The 27,211-nt window shown below is 38.2% G+C and overlaps 1 protein-coding gene across 2 annotated transcripts; it reads left to right on the forward strand.

Moving 5' to 3' along the window:
* Nucleotides 1-1,163: 1,163 nt before the first annotated feature.
* Nucleotides 1,164-27,211, forward strand: CSRP3 (cysteine and glycine rich protein 3). 2 transcript variants are annotated; one of them, XM_001367908.4, is made up of 6 exons: nucleotides 1,164-1,354; nucleotides 11,032-11,175; nucleotides 19,922-20,090; nucleotides 22,596-22,725; nucleotides 23,824-23,917; nucleotides 26,377-27,211. In XM_001367908.4, exons 1-6 carry the CDS (start codon nucleotides 1,270-1,272, stop codon nucleotides 26,451-26,453), a joined length of 699 nt encoding a protein of 232 aa, XP_001367945.2. In that variant the 5' UTR covers nucleotides 1,164-1,269; the 3' UTR covers nucleotides 26,454-27,211. The 2 variants fall into 2 exon arrangements, with proteins under 2 accessions (XP_001367945.2, XP_016278940.1); XM_016423454.2 differs by lacking the exon at nucleotides 1,164-1,354 and adding an exon at nucleotides 9,833-9,969.

A 27,211-nucleotide genomic window follows, 5' to 3' on the forward strand; every position in this document is an offset into this window, starting at 1 on the left:
TCTTATTCTAGTTGATCTCTAACGGAGGTCTAGGTTGAATCTCTAACCTTTAAACCTGTTTCAGTTCAAGCTAATTCAATTCACTCCAACAAGCAGTATATAGTGCCAGCTTCTCTCCCTAGTGCTGGTGATACAAAGACTAAAATAAAACATCTTTGTCCTCAAAGAATTTACATTCTTATTGTCTGTGTGTCTGATGTTATTATTTGTGAACATTCAGTATTATCATATTAATTTTAAAAAAAGAAAGAGTGGTATTTTTAAGTGTGTACCAACCTTTTGTGTGTATGTATTTGTGTATATAGAGAGAGATATACACAAATATATACACATACACACAAATCTTTATGTATATGATTGTGTGTGTGTGTATATATACATACACATATACAGAGGGAGAGAGAGAGAGAGAGACAGAGAAAGAAAGAGAGAGACAGAGAGAGAGACAGAGAAAGAAAGAGAGAGACAGAGAGAGAGACAGAGAGAGAGAGAGAGAGAAAGAGAGAGACAGAGAGACAGAGAGAGAGAGAGAGAGAGAGAGAGAGAGAGAGAGAGAGAGAGAGAGAGAGAGAGAGAGAGAGAGAGAGAGAGAGAAAGAGAGAGAGAGAGATTTTGAATAAGTCACTTTGGCTCTCTTGATTACACTTTCTCTGTGGGTCAAGTGAGGTGGTTAGACTATATGACCTCTAAGGTCCTTTTCAGCCCTAACATTCTACAACTCTACAGTCATTGACTAGCAGGACCCTGATTAGCTGACCCACATTTTGTAGACTTCATTGACATTATCTAAATATCCCTTCCAATGTCGATAGTGTTTATTTTTAGTTCTTGCTTCTTAATCCTAGCATGAGGACTGGGCCTCAGAATTCCAGAGTGCTCTTAGATATGGGTCATGATTTATTTGTAGGTAGTTTGTGTAGATTTTCTGGAAAGGTCAGAGGAGTTGAAGAGAAGGGAAATATATTTAAGAAATATATTTCATCCCTAAACTATATTGGGCTGTTATTCCTACTTGAACACCCCCCACATACACACCCCTAATACTGTCAAGCTCATCATTTGGATGTGGGGTGCTAAGGCAAGGAGTGGTTTGAAACTTCAGGGATGACATTGTTCTCCATCTACAGCTGGTGTGGGGGGAGCAAAATTCAGGGCTTTGCTCACAAGTTATTTTCAGCAAGCTGATAGCAGTTGGGTTACTCATCGCTTGTTCATCCCCTCACTCCTGTGCTTCCCTCCCCTCTTGCCCCTCCCCACCATGGGGGGCCAATGCTGGTGATTGAATGCCTTGAGTATTTAAAGAGGCCCCTGAGATCCTCTGCCTTAGTTGAACACACAGAGACCACCCAGGGAGGTAAGTGGATATACCACAGAATCCTGCACTGAGGAGGGTGGGGGCATGGTGAGAAGTTGTGGCTACTGGAATGTGATTTGGCATTTGGCAGAGGATACATAGAAATGGTTTTGAGTCCCCAAACCAATCTTCCTTTAAAATGAAAAGGCTTTGATGACGGAGCGAGGATGGTGGTTTGATGTCCATGGATGGCAGGTTTCAGTAGGGCTGCCCAAAAGCCCCTTTAAAACTGTCATCTTTGGATGACAAGGCAGCTGAGAGTGAGATGGGGGGGGGCAGATGGGAAGGTTCTCTGAATGGTGTCTGCTGTTTGTTTTCAGAGAGGAAGGAATCCTTATTCCCTCACCACCCCATTCACAGAGTTAATACAGCAAACCTGAGAGCAGTTGGGCAGTAGGGGGAAAACATTGGGCTAGATTACTAGGAGAAGTCGTGAAGCTTAGCTCTGCTGCTTGCTAGCGGTTGATCTTTCGTGAGACCACTCACTGCTTTCTGTCTCAATTTGTCAGTTCTCTACACTGTGAAATTAGCAAAAACCTTCCCCTAACTCTCTTACTGTAGAGCATCAAAAGGGATCATTGTGACAGACATGTAATATGATACATGCAGATAGCACAGGATCTGAGATTCAAACCTGCTCCTTTTATCACTTGGAGTCAATCGATGCAACTAATTGGGCCTCAGTTTCCTTTGCTGTCAAATGGACTAGATGATCTCTAAAGGCACCCTCCAGGTTTCTATCATTGTTTGGGATAATCCTATCCTATGAAAAAGCAGGCTTTAGAGTAAGGAAATAACAGAAGCAATAGAGGCCAGTTTCCAAAAAGCATGCTCAAAAAAGCCTTAGGCAGTCCAAAGAGCATTTGGGGGTATGGCAGAGGGTAGATATTCCTGGACCAGGCAGAGCATTGCATAGGTGCAGATTTCCAGGAGATTGTGGACAGTGAACCAGACTTTCAAAATAAGAAGAGTACACAAAACTAGGGTCACTATTCAAAAACCTTTGCTCTTTTGAAAAGTAAACAGGATATTGGATTGAAAAAGGCTTTTGAAATTGTCTTCTCTAACTTTTTCACTTCACAAAAGAGAAACCTGAAAAGTAGAGAGATGAAACCATCTCTCCAAGTGTTGTAATGATCAGGGAGCTAAATTAAAAGCTTTAATGAAGGGTTAATTTGAAGTCAGAGATCAATTAGAAAATCTTCATTAGTTTCAGTGGAAAATCACACACAGAAATTACTCCATTTAAACTCCAAGTCTTGCCTGTTTTGTGACCTGGGCGAGTGGCTTAATATCTGATTCTCCATTTGCTCATCTTTAAAATAAGGTTAATAAATAATGTTTGGCTTGCCTACCTCAAAGAATTACAATAATAAAATTGTCTTAAAAGCCTTAAAGAACTATATCGATGTCAGACATCACATTTAAATAGTTGATGTTTATAAAAAATCTTTTTATGTGCATCATTTTCATATGAAGTAATTCTTGAGACACTAAGTGATTTATTTACCTAAGACCTCACAGTCAGTCAGTGGCAGAGCCAGAATTTGAACATGGGCCCAAACTTCAATTCAGTGCTCTGTTGCAGGGATTTTTGAACATAAACTTGGTTTTTTAAAAATTAATTTAACATCTCTAAATATAATTGACTTACTTTGTAATCCTGTTTTTTTTTATGCATTTAGAGACATTATTCAAAGGAGAGGCTCATAGGTCTCACCAGACTGTCAAAGGGGTGCCAGGACACAAATTTAAAACTCCAGAGTTTTATCATACACAGTTTCATAGAGCTGGGAAGTATCTGGGAGGCCACCCACCATGCTATCTACTTAGTCATAATCTCTGGGTGAGCTTTAAAAAATGAATTCAAAGAAGATAGGAAGCTGAATTAATTTAAAAAAAACTCAGCATTTTCTAGTTGTTTCCTGCAAATGTCTGAATGGATTCAAATCCTGGTGTTGGCAATTTGCATTTCTAGTCATGCTGATGGAGAACTCCTGGGCCACAGACTCAGAATCTTGCCTGAATTTGAACCTGAATATCTAAAAGATCATCTGAAGAATCTTCCAAAAACCATTTATTGAGACTTACTTTGGGGAAACTGGGATCATCTTGGGATCATGCTTGTGTTGGGGAGATCAGAATAATTCTCATAAAACAAAAAGTATTCTAAGATGGCATTGAGTGATACATCCCCTATATATGGAGAGAATTAAAAGGTTTTAGGGTTCTTTTGTCAGGCTATGTGGAGATGAAACTTAAACTGGGCTCTTGGATTGTCTTAGAATTATAGATTCTTAAACTTTGAAGAGACCTTAAGAGATAACCTAGTCCAACCTCTTTTTTATACATATAAAGAAATTGAATCCTACAAAGAGACATAACCCACTCGGTCATTCAGTAATGAACTCAGGACAAGAACTTGGACCTCTTCCCAGTCTAGTGCTCTTTCTACCACACTAATTGCCTCTCTTATTCTATATTGGTCATGTTGTGTAGCATATAAGTGATTAGGATTGAGTTCTTTAGGAAGAATTTTGGGGGGGGGCAGGAGAAGGGAAGGGAATAAGCATTTCTGTAGCCTCTACTATGTGTCATACACTGCTAAGCATTTAACAAATATTTCATTTGATCCTGGCAACATTCTTGTAAAGTAGGTACTTCTGTTAGCATTTAATAGCTGAAAAAAATGAGACAAACAGAAGTAAAGCAATTTGCTGAAGGACACACAGCAAGAAAGTATCTGAGCCTGGAACGGACCTCAATCTTCCCTCTCTCCAAGCCTAGCCCTCTGCCAATTTTGCCACTCAGCTACCTCTTTTGACTTTGAGGAGAAACAAAAAAAAAGACTTTTCTGGATAAGAAAGAGACACTCAAGAAGGAAAGTGAATTAGAAATCAGAAGCCCTGGGCTTTTCTTTTGACATTGACTAGCTATTCATCAGACACATGATTCACTAGTAGAGATGGTTTGGAGTGTAAATCCTTTGATTCCCAGTTCATTTGGCCTCAATGAATGGCCTAATCTGTAAAATGGGGATCTGGCTTACCTCCCAGAGTACTTTTTAGCTCTCAGTTTATCTGAAAATTAAAGAGAAAAGGCACCAGAATAGTTTAGTAGATCAAGAGCAAAGCTTAGAACCAGGAAACCCTAGTGCCAGTTCCCACCTTTGTTATTTTTTAGGTGATTGACTTAAGGCAAGTAAGTCATCTAACCTTATACTCAAGTAAATCCATAGGACAGATGTACTTATTGAGTCAGGAGTATATCTGGATATGAAAAAGCATGACAAAGCAGAGATATGATATCATTTCCCCCAACATTAACCATTACTGAACAGAGCTCAGTTTCAGAAATAATATTGCTGAAACTTAAAAGTTCTTTTATGAAAAAGAAGAAAGAAATTAATTTCCAGACAACCAATCTCAAGCACCATCTATGTGCCAAATACTGAGGATAGAAAGATAAAAACCAAACAGATTTGAGTCCCTGCCCTCAAAGAGCACAAGTGCTCCTCAGCAAAACAACATGTTCACAGATAAGTACATCAGATGCATGCAAATATACTTGGATTGGTCCTTTGGTTCATCAAAATAAGGAACATCCATGAGAAAACTCTGTATCAATGTCTAACAACACCAGCGCTACAACTTAGAGTCCTAAAGACTTGTTTGGTGCACTTGAAGAGTCAAATGACTATCCTAGGGTCATACAGCTAGTTATAAACCATAGAACTTGAAACCAAGTATTCTTGACTTTAAGGCTGATCCTTTAATCACTGTCCAACAAGGCTTTATTTGTATGCACAATGCATACACATAAATGTAAAGTAATTTACTGCAACTGCACATTTACTGCTGCAACAACAGTTCCCTTTGTCCAACCTAAAGGCTTGACAAAGGTTAAGAGCAAGTCTGTAATCGCTTGATTTTGTCCTCCCTAGGATGGGTGATGTCAGACCCCACCCTACAGGAATCATGTGTGTGATATATGTGTGTGACATTGGAGTAGTTCTGATGTCCTGTACCAGAACAGCTAGATTTGGCAGGAGAACAACATTTGTTTGTACTTAGAGAATAGATTTGAAGCTTTGAGATAAAAGGGAGTGAGTGTTGTCTCTCTAGAAACTGTCAGTGTGGCATTCCTTTGAGGCTCTTGTTCCTTATTCCATCCTTCTAGACCAGGATTCAACAGTTGGGAAATTTCGTTAGTTAGGAATGTCTTCCACTCCATAGCTATATTAACTTGTAGATTTCCCTTTAGAAAGGTTTTAGACATCATCTGGTTCAACACCCTCATTTTCCAAACCTAGAAAAGGAAAATGACTTGGGAAGTGGCACACAGCAAATCAGAGAAGCCAGTCCCTTGACTCCCAGGTCAAAGGATGGATCACATTTTTAAAGTTGAAAAATGCTTAGAAGTCTTCTAAGCCAATTCCCCAGTTCTATAGATAAGGAAATCCAGGCCAGGAGAGGGACATGATTTATTGAAGGGGATTCGGAGAATGTGGAGCAGGGCTGGGATTGAGATCCTGGTCCTCTGAAATCTGAGTCAGTATTTGAACTCAATCCTCTCACCCAAAATCCAGGGCTCTTTTCTATTCTTTACACTAAATCTCTCTCTGATTCAGTGCACCCAGTATAAGTGAGTCTCCTAGAGTCTCCTCTTTGCTTGCTAGGTAGCCTGGGATGTTGGTATTTTTGCTATGACTTACAATCTTCTCCTAAGCTCCAACAGAACAGATGGCACTGGGTGGAGGGTGATCAAAGGAGAGTAAGCACTGAATTGCCATGCTCAGCTTTAGCTAAGCAAAAAACTCACTCTAAATCTACTCTGCCTGTTACTTAAATAATTGCCTGCTGAATCCTGACCCAGGATTTTTTTCTACTTTATTTTTACTTGCTAGATTTAATTATTTTCAAGTGGAAGTCTCAGAATATTTTACTTTTTTTTGGTTTCCTGAAATATATCATCTTAGTATTTAAGATGTAAATATTTTTACTCCTTTTAATTCTGATCCAAATTGATTCAGTGTAACATTATTCCAATACTAATCATCCATGCCTATAGCATTCTTAATGGCAGTTTATCTTCAGGATGAGAAAAATTGGACCTAGGAAAGGGTTGATCTCATTTGGGCCAGATTTTAGTTTTGAAGCCAGAGATAATCTAACCAGGAAGCCTGGAGACATTCTGTCCCCTCTATTTGGTTTTAGCTAGATGGCACTTTTTTTCCCTTCAATTCTTACACTTCCTGCTCACACTCCTATTTTATCTTGACCCAAGACCCTGTTGATGACAGTATGGATGTCTCCAAAACCAACACAGAGTGGTCAGAGGGTGTGAGGGTGTTTGTGATAAGGATGACAGATGGAACTCAACGACAAACTGACCTATATTTGGTGACCTACGCTAGCCATGTCACACTGATAAACAAATAGTGTTTCCAAAGGAACTTGGCCTAGACATCCCAACATTCAGAGTCCAGTTGGAGGAGTGTTGAGATGTAGGAATTACAAAGAAATGCAATAGGCTAAAAGTCCATGTGTGCATGCCAGGACCCTAAATACCCTTCTAAATAAATCACAGCTGCCTAATTCACTCCTGAAATGACACTCATATGACTCTCTCGCATTAATACAATTTTACCTTTCAAATTACTTGGACATACTGTTATTTTAGAACCTTATGATAATCCTAGGCAAGGTAGGCAGGAAAGTTTACGATGGTATTATTGGGGGGTATAGGCATGAGGGAAAGGGTCCAAATTGGTTAAAGAGTCTGCTCAGTGGCAGAGGAAGGACTAGGAAATGGGCCGCCTATAGTCAACTGAGTGTTCTGCCTATTACACTAACATGCTTCAGGCTTGCTGGCTTTGGAATAAGAAATGACTGCCATCAACTGTTTTTACTCTTTCTGCATAGACATTTCTATCTGCATACATAGAAACAAACACCTGTTCAGGAGAATATTTGAAGATTCCCAATTTTTACTAGTCCTCATGTATGGATGTCAGAAATCGTTATCTGTTTTGTGATGGGGAATGTTCTACTCCTTTTGAAAAATATGTTCCAATCAGAGTCCTCAAGAGGCAGATCCATAGCCCATTATCCTCTAGGACATGACAGTGAAGTTCATGCTGTAGATCTAGAATGAGAAATCCCAGCCAAGGTCAGTTTGTAAATTTCCACATCATTATAGCTCATCAATCCCATTGTCAGGCCTGGATGAAATCAATTTTGTTCCTCCTTCATTTTACCCCACATTGAAAATTATAAGCAAAATAAGCACAAAAATCTTGTTTCCTTGTTTTCCGAAATAGTCTGCCATCTTTCAGGATAGAGAGTTGAATCTTTGGTAGAAAGGTGATAGTTGACAGATATATCCCCCAAATAAGCCAGAAGGAGCACGAGAGAGCAAAGCAAGCCTTTTAAAAGGAACTGGGAAACCAGGGTCTGGCTTACAGCTTAACTTTGCCCGTAGTTAATTATATGACCTTGAGCAAATCAATTTTACCCCTCAGTTTGTCATCTCTCAAATGAGAGGGCTGGGTCAAAGAAGCCCTAAATTCCTTTCCATCTCTAAATTGATCATTTACTCTGAATCTCAAATAAATAAGAGGCAATACACACATTTATAACACATGTAAGAGGGAAATAGTTGGCTATGGTCAAGGCAATGCTTTCAGTCAAAACAGAATTTAGTTGTTTTTGATTAAAAGACTTTATGAAAGGAAACTGTGTGTCTGTTTGAGGTAAGGCTAAGATTGATAAATTCTCATGCTTTGTAGGAGTTTCAATTCACCCACTGGTCTTTTGTGTTCTTTTCAGAAGATTCTTTCTTTCTTGTCTTTGGGTCAGTGAGGAAGCAGTGGGTGGGACCTGTACTTAATTCTTAGCTACAACAACTTCAGCTTTGAATTGAATTAAAAAAATATTATGTATCATCTGCTGTGTGCAATGCACTGACTTTGTGCAATATGATCTGGACAAGTTGACCTGGGAGTGTTCAGTGATACTCATTAACTATTCTCGGCAAGTGATTTCCTTCCAAGAAGGGAAAGGTCAGAGCCAAAAGCTCAGTGTGGTCCGATAATATACCATGCAAATGACATGCTGACATTCCAGGAACCCTCGTGTAGTGCAAAGAGCCCTGCCTGTAGTCTAGGGATCCAAAGACTTGACTCTGTGACTTCTAAACTGTGTGACCTTGAGCGAGTTACCTTGTATCTTCAGATCTCTGCATAGACATGCACAAACATATCTACATATATGTACATACATGTGTATTTGTATATATAGACATACAGACTTTGATCTTTGTACCTAGTGTGAATCGAAAGGGATATTGCACATAAAATGCTATAATATTAAAAACTGCAACCAATATCAAGAGACAGCATGTAGTAATACAGATGTATTAAACTGCTATATGTGTCTGGCAAAACTCCTGAGTGCCATTGCATCAGATTAAAATGCGACGGAGAAAAGTTTAACTAACTAAATGAAAATGCAATCATATAAAAATAGAATATATTATTTATATATTAATATATAATATGACATATTATATATTGTATGATTATAATATATTAATACTATAATAATAAAAATACATAAAAAGATAGACTTATTTGATGTTTTCTAAGTCAATATGTGGACACAGGAGATCTGTTTCTTCTTTGAATGTAACACCATTGCTGGCATAGAAAGTTGGCATCAGAACCATGAAAGCCTTTATTCAAGACCCCCCTCTGTTACCTATTGGCTCTGTGAAAAATAGACTCGAATACAGGACTACAATCCCCATGAGCCTTTGCTCCACTTCCCCAGAAGGCCTTGTAATCTCACCTGGGCCGAGATCGAGAAGGTATTTAAGCTCATTCAAAGGCTTTGGAGGGGCTTTTTTGGACTTCCGTTTTGGAGCAGAGGCGTCTCTTCCATGATGTGAGGTTATTTTGTCTAGGCCTCTGGCCTAGGCACATGTTTCTTACTTGTATATTCTTAATCTTTAACCTTTAATAAACCTCTAAAAAATATAATACTCCTTGCAGAGAGAAACTAATTTCTACCTGCCTCAGTCTCCCCATCTCCCCTAAATTTTAATCTTTACAGCTCCTTGACACTAGAAAAGTCACTTAATTTCTTAGGGCTCCAGGCAACTCTCTAAGGTTCTAGATTACACAGAAGCTATGGTGATAGAGTTTCCACACTAGAGAGTTCCCTTTAGCAGTGAAATCAGAGATCCAGTTCTCGTTCCAATAACAAATGAATCCCTTAGTAATAATGTTATTTTTGCATGATAAACAATAAGAATCAAGATTGAGCAAAACAAAAAAAGCCCAGAGAAAAATGTATTCCTTCACAGTCAAGACTACTTTAGAACTTGTATCAAGAATGTTTATCCCATTCTAGACTGAAAGAATGGGGAAAGTGTAATTATATTCTTTCAGAGAGAGAAAATTATTTTAAATAGCCCTCTCCACGACTAATGTCACTTGCTAAACTTAGTACTGTCTTATAGTTTAAAAACTGTCACAGCTCGATAGCCTTTTACACCTTTTCAAAGTACTTTCGGTTCACTGACTCATTTGATCCTAATGGCAGCCTCGTGAGGTAAGGAGGGAAGTGATGATTTTCATTTTACAGGTGAGGAGATTGAAATAATTTGCCCAAGGTGAGGGAGGATTCACTATATCACTCTGGCCCATCCCCACGAAGTTAGAAAAGCACTTTTGTAGAGCAGATTTAACATATTAGAGGTTTTACAAATCAAATTATTTCCTTAGATAAATTAGACAGAAAAGATGGTTATGATGTTATAGTTCGTAATATGTTCATAGTTTGAATATAATATGTAAATATATCATATGTTATAGTTCAAATCATAGAATGTTGAATTTGAACAGGATGTCAAAAGTCATCTAACTAAATCCATACCTGAAACATATTAATTGTTCATTTTCTTTAGTCAATACTGACTCTTCATGAGTCAGTATTTGGTTTTCTTGGCAAAGTTACTAGAGTGGCTTAATATTTCTTTCTCCAACTCATTTTACAGATGAGGAAACTATGGCAGGGAGTTAAATGACTTGCCCAGAGTCACACAGCTAATAAGTGTCTGAAGCCAGATTTGAACTCAGGAAGATAAGTTTTCCTGTCTCCAGGTCTGGCCCTCTAACCACTGTGCCAACTGAATTGTTGGACAGTCCTAATTGTTGGAAAATTCTCCGATGTTTTCAACTAAAATATGCTTCTCTAATAATGTTCACCTTTTGGTCCTAATATAATACTACCTTCTAGGCTCAAACAGAACTGGTATAATCCTCCTTTTACATGATTACTTTTTTATTTTGGCTTGAATGGGATAGTGAAAAAAAAAACCATTGGATTTTAGAGTCACAGAATCTGGGGTCAAAATCCTCATCTGATATTTATTATCTTTGTAATCTTAGGAAACCAATTAATTTCTTTGGGTTTTGGTTTCCTTATCTAAAGATAAAATAAATGATTGCTAAGGTCCTGTCTGTTCTTAAACCTATAATCCTATGAATTCAATCTTTTGTTAGAGCTGAAATTTATTTGTTCAGACAGATCTGTAGGAAGAAAAATGATCTACAGAAGAATGGGTCCATTCCTGGTGTTGCCAATGGGTAATTTTTTTGTATGTTCTTGTAGGTTGCTTCTTGAATTTACTCAGAACTTTAGAGATGCCAAACTGGGGCGGAGGAGCAAGCTGTGGAGCCTGTGGAAAAACAGTCTATCATGCAGAGGAAATCCAGTGCAATGGGAGGAGTTTCCACAAGACTTGCTTCCACTGCAGTAAGCTGAATGATAAACCTCTGAGCTGTGCTTCCAAATTCTCACTGGACACAGTGAATGAATGAATGATGTGAATGGAGTCAGTAAAAAGGCATTTATTAGCGCTAACTTTGTGTATGTCTTTAGTACTAACTTAGCACTGACGTTAAATAGAGGAAGCATGGTTAGAACTCTTTGCCTAGCCAGATCATAGAGGGCCTTGGACAACAGGACAGTTTAAACTCTGTAGCCTGAATGTAGAAGAGAGGAGGGGGGGAGAAAGAAGCATTTTTATAGTACCTACTATGTGCCAGGCACTGTGGAAAGTGCTTTACCATGATCTCATTTGATCCTCAATACAGCTCTGCCAGGTAGCTGCTGTTATTACCCCTCCATTTTTCAGCTGAGGAAACCAAGGCAAATGGTAGTTAAGTACGTTGCCCAGGGTCACACAGCTAGTATCTTGAAGTTGGATTTAAAGTTAAATCTTCCTAACTCCAAGCCCAGTGTTCTATCCACTCTATTATTTAGCTGACCAAGAAGGAACACAGGCTTTGGAGACAGATGGCTTGAGTTCAAATTCCGACAGTTCTGTGTATAAGACTTATTACTTCTGTGAGCTTGGCAAGGTCCCCTGCTCATTCTTCCAAGCCTCAGATTCCTCATCTGAAATGAAGGATTTAAATTAGATAATTTCAAATGTCCTTTTTAGCTTTTAAGAACTTTATCAGCTCATCATAGTAAATAGACAGTTGGAATACAAGGCTATAAGACTTGACTTTAAATTCCTCAATTCTTAATTTCTTTCTCTTAATTTCTCAGTGCTTTTGGCAACATTTTAAGTGTATAAGTGTGGAGAAATTGCTGGCATGAATTGGTAAAAGAATTTTTTTTCACATGGAACCTCCTATACAAGTACAATTCCAAGTCCAGTCCCAGTCCGATCTTGTGAACTTTGTTTGGTAGGCAATAGGGAGGACAACCTGCCATGCTTATTATAGTGGGTATCAGCTGGTTCCCATCTTATGCATGGGGGCTCCCATTTTATACCCATGAATAAACTGGGACTTTGTTGCTTGGCCAAGGTGGCACAGATGGGAAATGGCAGAGTCTGCATTCACATCCAGGCTTTCTGATTCCAAGTCCTATGTTCTTTCATCTTCAAGACACACTCTCTAAGGTCCTTTCCAATTTTCTGAATTCATTAGAGACTCTCAAGAGCTGTTGAAACATGGATTACTGTGTTAGTAATAGATATAGAAACTATAAAAGATGACTATAGAAAATACTTGACCCTCATACTACTAAAACCGTAAGTAAATCTATAATTGCCCAAAAGTGGGTCTTTTTCTGGGTTTTTTGTTTTGTTCTGTTTTAAATTCTCATTCATTTGTTCAGCCTGTCTGAGGATTTTCATCTTTAAAAGCAGAGTGAGACAAGCTAGAAACTTAAGAAATTCCTGATGTGAGCAGGTGGTGGAGTAATCCATTAATCCAAGAAGCGATTCCACTCTGGGCAACAATCCCTAGGATTCTTCAGGGATTTTGAGGCTATCGGGTTATTCTCACAGGCACCAAATATGTCGCTATGGTAGAAGCTTCCAGTGATGAGAAAGCCAGCACATGCCCTGTGCAAATGTGACCATTTACCAGCTCCATCAGTGCAAACTTGGCTATAAACCAGACCCTAACGGGATGAACAAGGCACGCCTTTCCAAAGTGCTCATTAGCTACCTAGTCTCCCCCACTCTGGTTTAAAATTCAGCTGGGCTAGACAACTTGCAGGCGGGCTCCTGGCAAGTGTATAGCTCCCGTGTTCCTCATGGGCTCTTCATTTATGTCCTATCTGGGAGCTATTTTAATCACACTTCAAAGGCTTTGGTTCCATTTGTCACAGCAAAAAAGATACTCCATACCAGAAATAGGAACACTATCTACCTCCACACCTTCCATTATCCTTTACTTTCCTTGGTAACTGGAAGACAAATGTTCACTCTCAGAGGATGATAGATTACCAATGCTGTTAGTTTTGTGATGAGAGATTGTTTTTTAAAAGCCATCTCATGTATCCTCCAGCAACATTTCTAGGATGATAATCCAGGTTTCAACAGCTCTAAAGAGACCAGGATGGATTTTGGGAATTCCCACTCACAGAATCTTGGGATCTCAGAAGCAGGAGGAACCTTGCAGGACATCTAATCCAATTCCGACCTGGCTCAAGAATTCTGACTACAAAAAAATTCTACAGGATGGCAAAAAGTTCATTTTTAGTCTGTGACGAAGAGGCTTTTAAGGAGAGCTCTTCTTTGTCTCTTAATAAATGCCTATTGATTGACTGGTGATACAGAATCCTTGGCAGCTGAGGACCTCTCACTGAGACTGGTGCTCAAGATAGAATTTTAGCAGTGTTTTGGCAAAACAAGCCATTTGAAATCCCTTTAAGTTCTAAGCAATTTCTGCATTGTAATCTTGCCTGCCTTCCTCCTCCTGATCAAATTTAGACTTGGGTCATGGTCCACCTATATGTGCTGTCCAAGAGTTAAACAATGGCAACGGGGGTTAAACAATGGCAGACTAAATCTCTGGGGCACATATCCATACCTGAGCAAAATGCCTTCTACTTCCATTTGTTTGGAGTTCCTCACTGCCTGTGGTTATTAGTAGGCTGATCTCTGAGTGGGATTTATAGGGGGTCCTAGAGTATTACAGTTCTATATGAAATGAATAATATAGTCTGAAAACAGGGATGTTTAGGAGACCTTGATTGGTCTATCTACGGAATTCCCTCTCATTTTGGATTTTATACATGGTTGACCATTGAACAAGATTATCCTTTTGGTTGCATCAATAAAAGAATTTTGATCTGAGAGAGTGCTTGGTGGAGGGGAGCTTTTGAGAATGAATTTTGACCTCACAAGTCAATTTGAAGAGAGGGAGGAAGTAATCAACAATAGTTATAAATAAGATACCGTTTATTCTCTATGTTTAGTGTGCTTTACACACAATCATATGACTGTAAAAATGTGGTATACTCTTCATTTGTTTAAAAGAACTTCCTTTTCTAATACTTGAATCAAAGAGATTTATAATCTGTAGATTTTATTGTTGTTGTTTTTGTGTTGTTTGGACCAGGTTTGTGGTTTCCTTGGCATAAGGAGCCCCAGATGAGGAATTTCTCTCTACCAAAATAGACTGACATCTTCTTTTTTTTCTTAATATTTTCCACATTTATATGATTCACTTTCTTTCCTTCCCCTCTTCCCATCCCCCTTCCAGAGCTAACAAGCAATTCCACTGGCTTGTACAAATGTTATCACTTGATACCTATTTCCATATTATTAATTTTTGCTATGGAGCGATTTTTAAAAGCCTAAACCCCAAATCACATACTGATAAATACATGTGATAAGTGGTGTTATATGCTTTGCTTTTGCATTTCTACTCCCACAGTTCTTTCTCTCAGTATGGATAGTGTTCTTTTACATAAGTCCTTCAGGAGTGTCCTGGCTTGTTGCATTGCTACTAGTAGCAAGGTCTATTACATTGGATTTTTCCACAATGTTTTACTTTCTGTGTAAAGTGTTCTTCTGGTTCTGATCATTTCACTCTGTATCAGTTTATTGAGGTTCTTCCAGTTCTTACAGAAATCCTCCAGATCATCATTCCTTACAGCACAATGGTATTTCATCACCACCATATGCCACAATTTGTTCAGCCATTCCCCAATCAATGGAAATTACCTCATTTTCCAATTTTTTGCCACCACAAAAAGCATGGCTATAAATATTTTTGTACAAGTTTTTTTTTCCTTATTATCTCTTTTGGGCACAAACCCAGCAGTGATATGGCTGGATCAAAGGGTATGCATTCTTTTAAAGCCCTTTGCACATAATTCCAAATTGTAGACTGGCATCTTCTTTGCAATTTATAGCCTGAGAAATTAAGAGATAGAAGACTTGCCCAAGATCACCCATCCAGTATGTGTCAGGGACTGGACTTTAACCCAGCTATTCTTGGGTTCTAGTACAGAATGATCCATCTTCTGTACCCATTTGCCTTTATACTGGTGTATCCTATATGCCTAGAATGTTCTCCTTCTTAACCACCTGCCTCTTAGAATTCAGCTCACCAGGAGGTCTTATTCAGATCCTACAGCTACTCCTTTTCTCCCAAACTACCTCCAGCTACTCAATTTGACTCTCATATGCACTGACTTTTGTACTGCTGTCTCCCCCAACAAAACAGTAATTAGGTCAATGTCACTGGATAATAGTGTGTGGAAGAAAGTATTGTGTAAAAAGACAGGAAAGATAGGAAGGGATCAAGTTGTAAAGGGCTCTAAAAGCCACAGAAAGGGCATTCTATTTAATCTTATAGATAATAGGGAACCACTGGGGTTTGACATGTCAAATCTATACTTTAGGGAAATCATTTTGACATCTGAAATGAAATGGCTCTGAATGAGGAGACATTTGAGGCAGGGAGGCCAACCGGAAAATTAAGGCAATAGTTCAGACTTAAGGAGATGAAGACTACAACAAGGTGGTGGCTGTGTGAGAGAGAAGAGACACATGCGAGAGGCTGTGAATGTAGAAATAACGCAACTTGGCAACAATCTAGATATGTGGAATATGTGTAAGAGAGTAGTTGAGTATGACAATAAGATTGTGAGCTTGGTGACAGAAAGGATGGTCATATTTTCAATAATAATTGGAGAAATTGGGAAGAGAGGAGAGGTTTAGAGGGAAAATAATTCATATTTCAGACATGTTGAGTTCGAGATGCTTACTAGACATCCAGTTTAGGTTGTCCAGTAGGGACTAGTTATGTGAGATGCTTAGGAGAGAGGTTAGCTCTGGATATAAAGATTTGGGAATCATCTGCCTATGCAGATGATATGATGATTGAATCCACAGAACTGGCTGGTGAAGTCACCAAGTTAGACAGTAAAGAGGGAGAAGAAAAGAAGTTCCAGAACAGAGACTAGGAGACTCTCAAGATAAGAAGACATAACTTAGATGAGGAACTTGTATTGGGAACTAAAAAGTGGAAAAATAATAATTTAGCTCATTGGAACTTATAAGGTCACCAAGATAATGTAGAAAGGAGAGGAGGACCCAGGACAGAGCCTTGAGAGACACCCACCATTAGTGGACATGATTTGAAGGAAGGTCAGCAAAGGAGAATGAGACAAATGGGAGTACCAGTAGAGAACAGGGTCATGAAATCCCAGAGAGAAGAGTTTCCAGGAGAAGAAAATGACCTACAGTGACAAAGCTTGCAAAGAAATCAAGAATGATGAGGATTAAGAAAAAGTCATTAGATTTGGCAATTAAATGATCTTTGGTGACTAGGGAAAGCAATCTCAATTGAATAATGAGGTAGGAAGATTGCAGGTGGTTTAAAATCTAGTAGCGATTTTAAGATTTTGAGAAGAGAAGCAAAAGCATTGAATGTGGATAGTTTTCTCAAGGAAATTAGCCATGAAGAAGAGGCTAGATTTAGGATGATAGTTAGTGAGGATGACAGATCAAGTGAACATTTTTTTAAGGATTTAGATGGACTTGTTTGTAGACAACAAGGAAGGAACCAGTAGACAGAGAATGAATATTGGATTGAAGGTGGTGACGATAAAGGGAGCTATCTCCTGGAGAAGACAGGGAGGGATGGGATCGAAGATGAATGTAGAGGGGTTTGCCTTGACAAAGAGAAGGGTCACTGATGAATGGGGGAAATAGTAGTAAAAGACATCTGAGTGAAATTAGATGAGAATGAGGGAAGAAGAGAGGGAGTTCTTGATGAATGGCTTTAACTTTTTAAATAAAATATCATCTGAGAGAGTGAGATGGGAAACCATGCAAGGATTGTGAAAAAATGAAAAAGTTGTGTGTGTGTGTGTGAGAGAGAGAGAGAGAGAGAGAGAGAGAGAGAGACAGAGACAGAGACAGAGAGAGACAGAGAGAGAGAGAGACAGAGAAGTAAAAATGAAGTGAAGGTGATAAATAATGGTAGTAATTCAAGATTGGAGCCTGGCAAAGCATTGGTAACAGTATAAGGGGGGAAGGAATTCAAATGTAAAGGCAGTGTAAGGTTGAACTGATTCATTCTTTTGGAAATGTCCTTCTTTAAAATATTAAATCTCAATCATGGAATTCCCTTAAACTCGTGTTGCCTCCATCATGTATTAATACTATATGCATTTATTGAGAGAGAGAGAGAGAGAGAGAGAGAGAGAGAGAGAGAGAGAGAGAGAGAGAGAGAAGGAGGGGTAGTTATCAAGTCCAGGGCTTTCCAACTTTTCTGCAAGAAAGTATTCATATAGGATAGGCTTTGAGCTTCCAAGTTCATGAGCTCTTTGCTTTTTTGACCATGAACCACATTTTCCAACATATTTCCATCATCTTCTGTTTCCATTGTTTAGAGGGTCTTACAAATTCTTTATAAAGTCTTCATAGGATTTTTATGCTTCTTCATTCTCTACAACCAATACTGGTGCAGAAGCTAAAATTGTCTTCAAGGTAATCTATTTACTTGATGCTAATTGTGATCACTGAAAGGTGAGATGACCAACCAACATATGAAATAATTCTTATTGCCTTTTAGGATGCTAGTAAACCAACTAAGTCTTTCATTTCTGCAAAGAGTAAATGTTAACTAATCTCCTTATCTGGAATTTTATTTTGCCTGCTTTCATTTGTACAAAGAATCTACTTTAGATGCGGTATAATTCCTCCAAATTTGAATCAATTCATTGATCTTTAGGGGAAAGTTCTAATATTTAGGATATCAACTTATTAAATCTTTATTTTTAGGTGATTTAGACATCATTATCCTTACTACCCTCTGCTTCCTGTTTGTGTCACTTCACTTCTGTCACCAAAGAAACAGAAGGGAATTGTGTAGGTTTGGTTCCAGCTTATATTTTTTACCTCTTTCAGTGGTCACAATGGTCTAGGAATTCATCAATTAGTAGCCAATGGCTGTTAAGCAGTTTCTCTATACTTAGCTAGACAATTACTCAGATAATAGGCACAGAATCTCTGGGACTACACTCAAATCCTTTCTAGTTTGTTAGAGCCTCCCAGAATTTATACTTTCTAGGCATGACTCTTGAGAACCCAAGGCCACTACTACAAGGCATGAGGGTCAGTATGGCTTTTATGAAGGATTACACTCAAAGGGATCTAATTGAATAGGGAAGGTCACATGCAAACAAATACATACAAAGCACTAGAATCAAGGAGGATTGAAGGCTTCCTGCAGAAGGTGGGATTTTAGTTAGAACTTGGAAGCCAGGGAAGTCAGTAGAATGGAGGAAGGAGAACATTCCAGGTATGGGGGACAGCCAGAGAAATCATCTTGAGCCAATCCATTTTTTAAGTGTATGACCATTAGCAATTTTTGTCTGTCTCAGTTTTCTGTTCAATGAGCATAGTAATAACATGTAATTTCCTGGATTGTTGTAAAGATAAAAATGAGAAAATATTCATAAAACATTTGCAAATCTTAAAGCACCATGTAAATGTGCTCCTCCTCCTCTTCCTCATCAATTACCAAGAACTATTCCCCAGTAGCTAAAGGATATAAACAGTTTACCAAGTGGGAACTGTGAATTATCTATAAAGATATGGAAAAGGGCTTAAATTTCTAATGATAAAGAGAAATACAAACTAAAGCAAGTCTGAAATTTTACTTGAGCAAACCCAGTAAATTGGGAAAGATCCAATTTAATCCAACAAAAATAGAAGCGATCTCAGTTGGATGGGATGTGAGAAGATAGGCACACTTTACTATATTGTTGGAGCTGTGAATTGGTCTAACTGTTCTGGCTGACAATCTGGAATCATGCAAGAAAAATAAGTAAACCTTTCACTCTGATGAAACAGTCACAATACCAGCATCCAACTGGCACGTTCTCTAAGGAAGTCAAAGACAAAATAAAAGCTTCCACATATAATGAAATATTTGCAGTGCCCTTACATGGTAGCAAAGACCTAGAAAAAATTTCCTACCAATCAATTGGCTGAATAAAGTAGTATATGAATGTAATGGAATGTGTTTGCTATAAGAAATAATGCCTATGGAGAACTGAGTGACATGAGAAGAACTGCCTAAACATAGACAAATTTGGGAAAAGATTATAATGTAAACTTTCAAGGACTCTGGAAGAAAACTAAACTCTGAATAATTGTAATGACAAGTCTTGGCCATGGAGAATAGTTCATGAAACATGTCACCTCCTCTCCACAAAGAGATAGGGTGGGGACATTGGGAGCAGACTATTGTATACATTGTCAAAAAGCAGTGGTTTTGCTCAATTGTTTTTCATTTCAAGGAAAGATTCCATTTTGAGGGATAGGAGAAAATATCTGGAAATGATAGTAATTCATTAAAGAGATTTTTAAATGGGAGGTACTATGTATTATTAATCTCTGAAAACAAATAATAGGTAGCATTAATATACTGCTTTGAGTAAAGTGCTTTAGAAATATTTCTTTTGATCCTTGCAGCTACCTTGGGAGGCAGGTGCTAGCATTATTTTACAGATGATGAAACTGAGGCAGAGGTTAAGTGACTTGTTTAGGTCACACAGCTAATAAGTGTCCAAGATCAGATTTGAACTCAGGTCTTTCTGATCCCAGACTCAATAATCTTTCCATTGTGCTACCTCCCAAACACTGATACAAACCTGATAGTGAATTTATTTTCAGAGATATTGTGCTATTCTGACACAAGAAGGACCCCTAATACCAAGTTTCCTCTTTCAGTGGCTTGCAGAAAATCTCTGGACAGTACAACAGTAGCAGCTCATGAATCTGAGATCTATTGTAAATCATGCTATGGGAGAAAATATGGCCCCAAAGGAATTGGATTTGGACAAGGTGCCGGCTGCCTTAGTACTGATACTGGTGAACATCTTGGATTGCAATTCCAACAGTATGTTAAAATCCTGTCACCTTTCTCTCTATTTTGCTGATGTTCTATTACCCAATTATTGGGACACTTCGTTGAGTTTCCATAGCGACGTTTTCTGGAAGTGGAAGAACAGACTATAGTGCTGAAGGGCCTGTAATAAGAATAGTCAATTTGGCCAAGTTTTTTAAAAAATAATTTCCCATTTTTCTAAAGACTCTTTAAATTATCTGCCATTCTAAAAGGCAATTACTCTTATACAAGGGCTCTCGGTTTGCATGTTGACAGAGAACCTGAAATGCATAGATTTTATGGGGTTTGAAGGTTTAGAGATCTTCACACCATCTCCTTTTTTAACCTTTGAGAGATTAAATGTCAATCACATTAATATAGCAAAGGCCATTATTGCAACTTGTATTCTTCTCTTATTAGAGATATAAAAGTCCCCTTTCCCTCTCCTAGATCTTTACCCCTGGGTCATAAAATGAATAATTACAAATCACCCAAGAAAGTGACTCAGGAGGGAACTCTTAATGGCTGAAATATGTAATCAGCTGATTTCCTAGTGACATTAATGTAATGGCTTTGGGAAATCTTTGCAGCAGCTTGTAATCAATGTTAGCATCATATCAAGCTCTTACTCTGTGTCTGGCACAGTGTTAAAGCAATGCGGATACAGAGAGAGGCAACAACCTGTACCTTCTCTCATGGAGCTCATGTTCTAATGGGGGCAGGGGGAGACAACACATAAATATCTGATTGTGTACAAAATGTATTCAGTGTGAATGAGAGGCAATCTCAGAGGAAGGCACCAAGTGCTATTCCAGGCAGTAGGAATACAAAGACAAAAATGAAACAATACCTGCCTATAAGGAACATATGTCCTACTGGATAGAAACAATGCATATAATCATTGGGAAATAGCATAGGGAGGAAAACTCACCTGATTTATCTGTATGAAGTGGCCTAGAATTCAGGAAGAGGGCTCCGTTTGCCTGTCTAGGCTTAACTACCCTCCCTTCAAACACCCTCCAGTCCAATCAACTTGGACTAATTACTACCATTCCCAGAACACATCTAGTACCTCTGTGTCATTGGTTTAGAATTCCTTCCGTGTTCCATTTTTTCTCTGCCTGTTGAAATCTTATTCCTCTTTAGATGCCCAACTTCCAACTTTTTGAGCTGGGCTGCCTCTTCAAGGGAGTTTCATTTATAACATGAGGAAATGGGAATAGATGATTTCAAATGACTTCCAGCTTTGACATACTAAGATTCTAGAATTTGTCAATTCCTCCAACCAAACACTTTCTTTGTGTTGGTCCATGATATCTAGATCATAAGCTCCTCCGGGGAAAGATCCCAAATCACTTATCTTTGCATTTTTTTCCATAATTGACACAATAAATGGCACCTGAAAAATGAATTAATAAACTGAGGCAAAGAGAGGTTAAATCACCAGCCAAGTGTCATTTTCTATCATCTGGAAAGGATTTTTAATTCATTTTTAACTACCACTGGTCTACGTAGCTGCTTAAATATATATCCCTTCAATAGTCTAGTCTAAACATTTTGGAAGGGAAAGCAGTACCAACATCAAAAAAGGATACAAAATCCTGAAATTTAAAAGAAGTCTTCCTTCATTAACTAACCTCATTTGTTTCCAAGATAGGGTCTCTACTTAGAGGGGAAAAGATTGCATTGAGAAGATCTCTTCTGTGTTCTTAGTTTTGTTATTATGATGGTGTCACAGAATGAGTCAGAATGCCTTGACTATCTAGTCTGGGACTTACCCTGGGACTTACCAGGCATTTGCCCTTAGGTACTTGAAATCTCTGAATCTCAGGTTTTTTCATCTGTGAATAATAATAATCTGTGAAGGAATAATATTACCTCCTTTACCTACTTAATAAGATTGTGGTAAGGATGAAAGATTTAACATTGGTGGACATGTTTGTTAGTTATAAAGAATCATAATCATAAAGGGATTCTTTCCAATTTTAGATCAGATGAGTTTCATAATAAATGCATATTGATCCACTGACTTATCTTACAATCCACCTATTCTATTACCCTCTTGCTTTGTTTCTGGCCTTCCAGGCAAGCCCATCTTTTGTGTAAAATACAGCAGATTGAATTGCAAAGAGAAATTCTATGCTTTTGAATTTCAGCATTTGTTATCAGTTTATCCTCACCCTTTAATAAAGTTTTCAAATTTTTCTTTAGAGAAGAAGACAGAATAATAATAATTCAGATCATTATACATATATTACTAGGGACTCAAGTTGGTTAGGATAAACTAAAACCAAGAATCCTAGAATGTTAGATCTGGAAGAGAACTTAAATATCATCTCATCTCTCTCCATTATTTTACACTAAAGATAACTGAGCCACTGGTGGAGGAGAGATTAGTCAGGGGCTAAACCAGGTCCCAAATCTAGAGTAGCTGCTCTTTGTCCTGTCTTGTCTCAGGAAATTAACTGATTGATAAAATAAAATCATGTGGACCACTAACCTGTCTTTTTCCATCAGGTCCCCAAAGACAGCTCGGTCAACTACCAGCAACCCTTCCAAATTTACGCCAAAGTTTGGAGAAGCAGAAAAGTGCCCTCGTTGTGGCAAATCAGTGTATGCTGCTGAAAGGATAATGGGTGGTGGCAAAGTAAGGACTTCTTACAGTCTTCCTTTCTTTGTTTTTGGTGACAAACATTTTTTGCTTGCATTTTAATTCCTAGAAACCAGAAGGCATAGAGAAATCAATGCTATCTATTGCCTATGGCTATCATTCTAAAATGTTCCTTAAAGCAGGGAATTGAGTCAGAATTTTTCTTTTTTGGCAGGGGATGGGGGAGGATAGAGTTAGAAATACTTTTATAACAGTGATTGATGGGACTCTCACCTCTAATACATTTTTAGATTTTAGAGTTTGTTGTTGTTGTACAGTTGTTCAATCATGCCCAACTCTTCATGACTCCATGGATCATAGCATACCAATACTATCCATGGGATTTTCTTTTTTTTTAAGTTCATTTATTTATTTGAGGATATTTTTTCCATGGAACATGAATCATGTTCTTTCCTCCCTTCCTCCCATCCCCCTCCCCATGGGATTTTCTTGCCAAAGATACTAGAATGGTTTGCCATTTCATTTCAGTGGATTGAGACAAACATAGGATAAGTGACCTAACTAGGATCACGTGTACCTCAAATCCCAGGCTGTATTTGCCTTCCTGGCTTTAGACCTGGGTTCTATCCACTGACCTCCGTAGTTGCCTCACTTTTAGAGGCTCCATTAAATAGGTTATTCAAATTGCTGCAGAGACTTAGGATAAACCAACAACATCACTTTTGTCTGAAATATTTAAACAATTAACGCAAAAAATGTTTCATTGGTCCGAATTACTTGGATGACTGGCTCTTTTCCTTTCATCTTGGATATAAGCTCAATTAGAAATGACCAGCTAAATGTCAAATGCTTTCTACCCACTGTTAGGTTGTCCCTTGGATAACCTAAAACTAATGGAGTTCAAACCAAGTTAGCCTTCCTGGTTTAAACTAAATAGCATCCTTACTCATCACTCATTTCTAAATTTAATTAGATTTAAATATATTTTTCTTCTGAGAACTCTTCTGAGTCAATAGCCACCTAAATTCTCTAAGGATTGGTTATATCTTTTCATGTAGCTACAGTCAATGTCCTGCAGTATGAAAAGAATTGTTTGCCGAGTTCTTTGATAACATCTTTCATTCTATCTTTCAGCCATGGCACAAGACTTGTTTCCGCTGTGCCATCTGTGGAAAAAGCTTGGAATCTACAAATGTCACTGACAAAGATGGAGAACTCTACTGCAAAGGTGAGTGAAAGGAGAGGAATGTCTAGGTGCATCATGGGCATCTCTGTCAGGGATCCTTCCTTGCCTTTCTGTCAGGCCAGTCATCTGAGCAATCAGAATTTGAGTTCTTTCGTGAGGGCTAAAGTTGCCTCAGAGGAGAGGACATGCCAAAACTCAATATAGTTTTAGTCTAGTCCCTTACCCAGAACACAGACTAGGGCGAAGCATTGAGTCTTGTTCTTGGGGCTAACGGTGTGGAAGATACATTGCTGCTATGACGATATGATTGCAGTTGGTCAAAAGCATCAGTGATGAGAAGAAAATGATATATTCTCGGGCCTAAGACATTAGTAATAAAAATGTTCTGAAGCTCCCATATATAATTATGTCAGTCTATAATGAGCTTTCCATCTTTCCATCCCTTCCTTTGATCTGCCCATGCCTTGACAACCACACTCTCTTTCTCCTTTCATACACCCTGCTAGGCTCAGTCTCCTTCCCTCCCCACTATCACTACACTACCACTCTTCTCAAGAAAACTCAGCCACCTAAGTAGAGAAAAGTGAACAATGATTAAATTGTCTCAAATGTCACATTTCCCATGCATTTCCTTAACACAGGCTCTTTCTTTGACATCACTAATATGATGTCTGATTCCTGAGTTGGATTCCAGTTGATCTACTCCTTCTCAACCTGTGTACATATCTTTCCCTAAACTCTCATAGAATCTTAAGAGTTTGAGATGAAAAGGGCTTCAGAAACCATTTGGTCCATCCTCTCCCATTTTACAGAGGAAAACTGAGGGTTAGGGAACAAAGTGAGGCCAGAGGTCACATAAGTTAGCAAACATTAGAGTCAAGATTTGAATCTAGGTCCTCTGCCTCCAGAGTCACTGATTCACATTGCTTTTTCCAGAGAAGCCTTCCTCTGTTTTGTTTTTTTTTGTTATTATTTCACAAATATCAGTAAATCACCATAGCTGACTGTTATGTATTACTCTTATCCCCTGGCTAGCCCATGTCCTTTTGTGCTCACAAATGTCCTTTTATGTCTTCATCATTTCTCCAGCATAAATTGTTAATGATAATGTTGCTTTCTATTTACACATGGACTGTATTGCCTATTTGCATTGGTCCCTGCATCTAATTCCGGGTTAACCTCAAAGGTTCTCATATAGAGTTGCAAATAATTCCCTACATACCTTATGCCCAGAAATCCTTTTATTTACTTTTTCCAATCTCAGTTTTCACCCATCATAGTTGCTTTTTCTCATCCTGTATCTCCATAGCTCTTTTCTTATTAGCTTTCCTTTTGTGGGATTGAGGAGGAAATGAGCCTCTTTACAGATATGTGAAGTTTTATTATCCCTATAATAAGCACCTCTTGACTTATAAGGATGAATGATGTGTTTTCCCCAGATCCTAGATTTAACACTACTTGGACATGGTCATTAGTAAAAAGTGCAATGACTTTGAATCGGGCCTAAATTCTGATTCTAGGAGATGTCACCATCTTACTGTTAGATATTGAATAAATTACCTAAATTCATTGAGTCCCCAATTTAGCTCTTTAAAATTAGCTGGTTAGGCTAGTATCTATAAGACTTTTTTCAATTCTACTCTTCTAGAATTTTTTTTTAACTTTTCACTACCCACTTTAACCAGTGCTTCAAAAGTCAAACTATTCTCATGGAAGTAGGGGACACTGATGGTCAGACACAGTAAAAGCTGACTCTCAGAACCCAAGTTGGTTCATTTTGCTTCACCCCCAAAGTGAAATGTCCCACAGAGCTTAAATCTTCATCCAAGCTACCAGTTTCACTTCGTGGGTGTCAAAGCTTGTTCAAACAACTAAATAGAAATTAAAGCTATTGGTGGGGGTCAAGTACCATGATTTCTTGTTGGTAAGCTACCCACAATGAGAATTCTTACTTCAAGGTAGGCAAGAGCTTGCCAATTACACAGTTAAACCTTTTAAGCACTATCAATATGTGAATAGGTCCAATTTTAAGGAAAAAAATTAATGTATAGGTAGATCCAGATTTAAGAAAAAATTAAAGATATAGGTAATTTCAGTTTTAAGAAAATTTACCCCAATTCCCACAAAATGAACAAAACAATCCCCCCAAACTAAATTGCTTTAGAGGATGTCATTCACATTATTGAAGCCCCCTGAGGTTTTGGCTTGCCCTAAGTAGATATAAAGAAGGAAGCAGAGGGTTCCTAGCACTTATGGAATATATAGTTATATATCCCAAGACTTGCAGTCCATAAGAGATAGAATTTTGGAATTCCAGTACTCACTGGGAATAGAACCATAGAATACCAACCAATATGCACACATAGATTTTCAGAAAAATATCTACAATGTAAAGTGTATTATAACTAACAAATAATATGATCTTACTGAATCAGAATGAAATAACAACCTCATCGATCAACATGATATATTTCTTCTTCTTTGTTCTCATCTCCTTTCAGTTTGCTATGCCAAAAATTTTGGCCCCACAGGAATTGGGTTTGGAGGCCTCACACAACAAGTGGAGAGGAAGGAGTGAAGTACGCCAAATTCTGGGCATTTGGGTGTGACTTTTCCTGGCACGAAGTTTTGAAGAGCGATCCCACACTGAATGACACCTTTTCCCAATGTTCATCTTTGATGCTGGACAGGATTTCTTTTCAGAAGCCTTTGTTGTAACTGAGTGATGCTAGGAAAGTCTTTGGAAGGAAATTGATTTTGGTCTATTATGTTATAAATAATTTAATTCTTGAGCTACTTTTGGGAGTGATGAATAAATGGTTAACTGGTGCCAGAGGGTGTCCTGGTACATTTCTTGAATTGGCTTTTTAATGGGGAATGATTCCTCAAGAAAAAGTAGAAACACATTTTTTATAGTCAGTCTCAGCCGGGTGTCTGGTAATCACAATCATGGGAAGTAAATAGGGAGGTTTGGAAGTTGCAAGGCTAACACAAAGATTTCCTTGCACATGTAGGTGTTTAATAGATGTTTCTTGAATCAAATGAAAGAAAAACAAGAATAAAGTGAGGAAAACAGTCGACTAAGGGAAACAGTAGAAGATTCAAGTGATTTCCACAGCCCGCCAGCTGGGAGAAAAAATTCACATAAGAATGAAGATAAGATGAGGGGATGAGAGAAAAAAAGAGAAAATAGAGTTACCATTTTAACGCAGAAAGTGAAAGGCTTGTTGTTGTTTGAAAGGAAATATTTATCTCATCTACCAGCTTTTGAAAACTGCATGTTTCTTGAAAACTCAAATGACAATAAATGGTAGATACTGTTTACTTCACAAATCA

This window comes from Monodelphis domestica, chromosome 6 (assembly GCF_027887165.1).
Source record: "Monodelphis domestica isolate mMonDom1 chromosome 6, mMonDom1.pri, whole genome shotgun sequence".
NCBI lineage: Eukaryota > Metazoa > Chordata > Mammalia > Didelphimorphia > Didelphidae > Monodelphis > Monodelphis domestica.